Source organism: Halyomorpha halys, unplaced genomic scaffold (assembly GCF_000696795.3).
Source record: "Halyomorpha halys isolate HHAL.00 unplaced genomic scaffold, Hhal_1.1 Scaffold1256.1, whole genome shotgun sequence".
NCBI lineage: Eukaryota > Metazoa > Arthropoda > Insecta > Hemiptera > Pentatomidae > Halyomorpha > Halyomorpha halys.
In genome coordinates, this window is record NW_027114326.1 from 157818 (window position 1) to 163003 (window position 5186).

The following is a 5186-nucleotide window of genomic DNA, read 5'->3' on the forward strand; positions in this document are numbered from 1 at the left end:
CCATTTCCATGGAGAATTTCAACACCACGTCGAAGAAAGAGTTCACCATCACCATGTCGAAGAAGAGCTTCGTCACCATGTCCAAGAACTACGTCATCGCCATGTCCAGAGAAGAGTTCATCACCATGTCCAAGGAGGAGTGATTCACCACCATATGCAAGGAGAACACCACCATCACGTCCAGGAAGAACTAGTATGTCACCATGCCCAAGAAGCACCACACCAGTTTTTGGTATGTATGGCAGAAATTTGATCTTATTATTCTATTTAAATTTAGTTCATCATTTTCAACTAATTCACAACTTCCATAAAATCTTCATTTTAGATGCTGAATCGAATATCTATTCCAATGATGCAGAATTTGCAAGTGAAATTACCGAAAGAATTGGAGATCCATATGGCCCTCGTGAGCTAGTCGAAGCAGCAATCAGCCTCTGGTAATTTAATAATATATGGATGTCTAAAGCGCAAAAGTCCAGTTTTTTTTTTTTGTTTTGTTTTTTTCTTAGTATAGTTACATTTTACTTCCAATTGTTTTTTTAAATATTTTTGTTAATTATAAGTTTATTTTTATTTGTTCAACTACAAGCTACTTATATGTTAAATTTATATTCAAGAATTTATTACGTAAATAAGGAGGTTTGTTGTGGTGTAGCAAGACGTACATATCAACATTACGAACTGCAGTAGGATACCGACTGATATGGGCAGTCTGCAGTCAGTATTATCAGGCATTGGACCCACTTGGTGCTCTAACTCACCAGACTACTTGTTTTCGGGGCTCTGTTTTACGAGTGACCATCACCCTATATCCAATTTCATATCGACTCGACAACCTCATCTCGGATAAGAAGGCCCGTAGCTCAGTGATTAAGACACCTTCTTACTAATTTGATGTCTATTGGTGGTGCAGGTTCGAATCCGACCTGAGGCGTCGACTTTATTTATTGAGTGGCGGTCCCACAAACGATAATCTTTGACCCCCACACCAACCCTGGTTAGGCAGTATAGGACTCCAATGGGAGTCTTGGCCGAAAAAAAAATCTCGGATGAGATAAGAAATGAGAGATGTCATCGATATGCGAATATCGAACCCCCCCCCCTCCTCCCCGGCCACCTGTGAGTGACTATTTTTCTTTTTTCTCTCTTCATCGTGCTTCCTTATTTTTTTCTCACCAACTCAAGCAGTAGAAGATTATCTTCTTTTTTTTCGTGTATAGCAAATTCTTTTAGTTTTGTATATATATCCAAATAGTTTTTTTTACTTCACAAATCGTTATTTTATTTTAGTTTTGTAACAACAGAACAATTCACTTTTTTTATTTCATTTGTTTATATTCTTGATTTTATTAAATTGTATATCATTTGGAAGGAATTATATTATCATTTAATTTTCTTTATTATTTTAATTTTTAACTATCGTTTATTTATTTTTTTAGTGAAATTATTTTCAGATCCTTAGTTTTTTTTTTTAATCTCTGGAACCAACGAACATTTGCTCTTTGGAAGATAATTGTTTTTCAGTCGCGAAAAACCCCTCTCCCCAACATTGTTTTGAAAGTATAAAGTAACTTGCGGTTAAAATAAATAGAAAATAAACTTATAATTAACAAAAATAAAAACCCAATTGGAAGTAAAATTAAATTAAATTAAAAAAAAACAAACAGAACTTTTGGGCTTTGACATATATTGATAAGTTTTTTTTTATTATTGTAAGTATATGTATTTTTGTGGGTCTTGAGGATCAGTCAATAATACAACGTTTCACAACTTTATTTTTTGCATAGTCATACCCTGCAATGAAAAGAACAGTTTTTTAGAACAAATACTTTCTTCGACTAATTACTATAAAGTTACAAGTACATAGCGTAACCTATGATTAATAAATATTACAATTAAAACATTGATTAATAAAAATACTATTTACAATTGTCAGTTACATATATTGTACATTGTTACATATATTTATACTATATTGTGCTCCAACTAACTCTAGGTGTGTGCCTGAACTGAATGGGTTTTTGAAATTGAGGTAGGTATGCTTTGGTTTTTTCAACAGGTAAACATTTTTTTTTAGCTGGTAGTCCGTATGTTATTTCGATTTTGTCTATTTCTACTCTGTGTTTTTAATTGAAATTCTAAATAGAAACAAACAAAATACAAAATAGAAATAACAGAAAGACCTGCTAGAAAAAACTGGTAAGACTGGGCTATGGACGAATGGTAAAAGTGACCATAGAGCTTATTCACACCATATTTAGAAATATATTAGTTAAATAATAACAAACTGGTGGAAGCTGCTTGAGGAGACCAGGACCCAGTAATGGGTTGTCGCGCAGATTGATGATGATGATGATGATGAAATAATAACAAAATAAGAAATAGAAGAAAAAATAATAATAAATACCAAAATTAAACTCAAACTAAAATAACATCTTAAACACAATTATTCCTATTTAAATTCAGCCTGAGGAACTCCGAATCGAACTTTTCATCCACTTGTGGAAGAATCCGGAAGATCCCGGCGCTTCTCTTTCAATAGCGTCGTCACTGGTAAAAAGTCAGCTGACGACGAGTGAGGGCGCTAGCCACAGGCCCTTAGGACTTAAGTGGAGAATCTGGCATTGCCAGAACTCCAATTGAATTATTTATAATAGGTCTCTGGGCCACTGCCATTTCAACCTTCGAGGAGGATTGTAGGGATGGCTTAGACAAGATAGAAATTGTGCTAGAGGATTAGGATGATGAAAGAGTTTATCACGGAATGTGGTAAATTGTGATTTAATAAGGTCTGATGCAAATGGGATATTAAGGTAATGATCTAGAGTATTGTTGGTTACACAGTAAGGAGCATTTACGATTGATCGGAAGACCTGGGACTGAAACGATTGGATGTGTTTTGTGTAAGTTTTTAGTTGTCCTTCGCAATTTCAGTCCATTAGTGCCGATCGATTTTATTATTTTTGTTTAATTAAAATATTCCCCGTCTTATTATCAGAATGGGAGTGCTGTGGACTGTTTTTTTAAAATTAATAAAATAAATTAAACATTAAGAAAAGAAAGCCTCTAATACTGATAATTTATAATCAAAGTTTGATGATATAGGGTTAGGCCGAAAGGGGGTTATAATTTTGGTTTGTTAAAATAAGACAATTGAGTTTTGAAGTTGGAATAATGTAAATAATACAATATCACTGTTCTTTGTGAATATTAAAGGTCTTGAAGATCAGTATAACTGATGTATTGGAGAATTCCTGGTTCTCTTCTTGTAAATCATCTTCTAGTAAAATGTTTAACTTTCACTAAGGCAGAATACTATACATACCAATTAAAGCAAGATAAAACTACAACAGTAGTCATCAAGAGCCATCACCCTACAGAATCGGCCGAGACAATTGAATAGAAACTGACGGTCCTAGAATTTAAGCCACGTCAGATAACAAGTATCAGGTTCGGAGGCACCATTCTATTTTCTTTTCACAGATGCTTTGAAGAAATGAAAGATCTACTTAAGTTAATGGTATAAAAGGTTCCAAATTTTTTAATATTTGTTCTGCGTAATAGTTCTACGAGATTCATCCCATCCCCAATAATGAATAAATTCAAATGCCATAAAAATATGAAAAAAATAGAAACCAGAAGCCTTATCTCGAGAGATAATTCTTTCTCCCATATTTCACACCTAACAATATCTGTATAGGTTAATTTAATTTAATAAGTATTTCTTTATATGCTCCGTGATTTAAATCAATTAATTAATGACTTATCTGTCTGTATAATGACTTTTGCCTTTGTTTCTCCCTTTTTTTGTTTATGATTTTTTTAATATAATTATTTTATGTTCCTCTTTTTAAAATGTAAGTACTTAATTTTTATTTATTTTTTTTTTGTAGGAAAAAGGCTGCTAATATCTTGAGCCATAATGTAGTGATAGAGGAATTACCAGGACAAGAGCATACACCAGCAAGTAAGTCTCCAATTTCTAAAGGTTTCTTTGCCTGCCAATCCACAAATATGAATTTAAAACAAGGATATGTTGTCTCTAATTTACTATTATGATTTATAGATAGTAAATTAAAATAAATTATTTTTTTTAAGGTAAAGGAGGCCCTTCCTTCAAACATTCTTCCCCATGTGGTCCTGAAGGATTTTTCGAACCGGGTGAACCATTAAGCTCTGAATCATGGGGTGAACCGATAGAAGATGATACCTACCCGGATGTTACAGAACCTGAACAGGATTTTGCAGATGAAATGGCACAGTTCGAAGCACAAACAGGTGCTGGATGGAAGGATAAGAGTGAAAGCTCTCTAGACTTTGAAAATGTGAAAGAGCTATCCTTCGTTGATCAATTTTTGCTTCCTACTGCAAATATCGAATTTGATGAAGCAGCTCAAGAGGAAGCTAATCCATTCGGGGGATATGATGACTCTAATGATTGTGTTGCCCCCCCAGAAATCGTACCTTGCGATCCCCAACAAATCGCAGTTCCTTTACCAAGGGAATCAGAAAAAAATATTGACATTTAAAGCTAATAAAGTTATATTTACGATATTTTTTCAGTGTTTTAATACTCAAATAAACTTCAAACGATAGAAATTTTCGCAAAAATGAATTTTTCACTTCTTTATTTCAACTATAAAGTATGAGTTTAGTTAACAGATATCTACTTAATTGTCATCTAAAACTTCTCATATACTTAACTTAATTATAAAAAGTTTAATATATGAAATGATAAACTCTTACATGCATAGTATTTCTTTTGAGGAACACCTATTTTTTTTTCTCAACATAATATCATGGTACCTCAGAATACTACAATTACCCTTTTGCTGGGACAACATGAACTATAGTTGTAGAAGAGGTTCATTGATGTTCAGGTTATAATTATTGAAAATTGAATGTTGACCTCAGACACTTGCAAGAAATTTGTGAAGTGTCACCCGCGGAAGAAGACAAATGGTAAAACATGGCTGATATAGCCGATCAAATTGGAGAAAAATTATAAGTGACATTTAAAGTTAATAAAGATATATTTACGTTATTAATTATTTAAACATAATTATATAAACTATCTCAAATAGGGGCTGTGGATCTGTGTTTTGTGAACAATTAGAGGTTCTTTAAGACCCTTATTTAAAGGCCTAGTGCATAAAGTTGTGACCGAGAAGCAGTCTTATCTGCTT

At 33.1% G+C, this 5186-nt stretch overlaps 1 protein-coding gene across 1 annotated transcript in view; it reads left to right on the plus strand.

The window, feature by feature from the left end:
• LOC112211672 (uncharacterized) overlaps window positions 1-4625 on the plus strand; it is a gene marked incomplete in the record, with an annotated part of 19025 nt that extends 14400 nt beyond the window's left edge. Inside the window, 4 exon segments of the mRNA XM_067051520.1 lie at window positions 1-232; window positions 326-437; window positions 3894-3967; window positions 4099-4625. Of these exon segments, the coding sequence (XP_066907621.1) occupies window positions 1-232; window positions 326-437; window positions 3894-3967; window positions 4099-4529 (849 nt within the window).
• Between the last annotated feature and the right edge of the window lie 561 nt (window positions 4626-5186).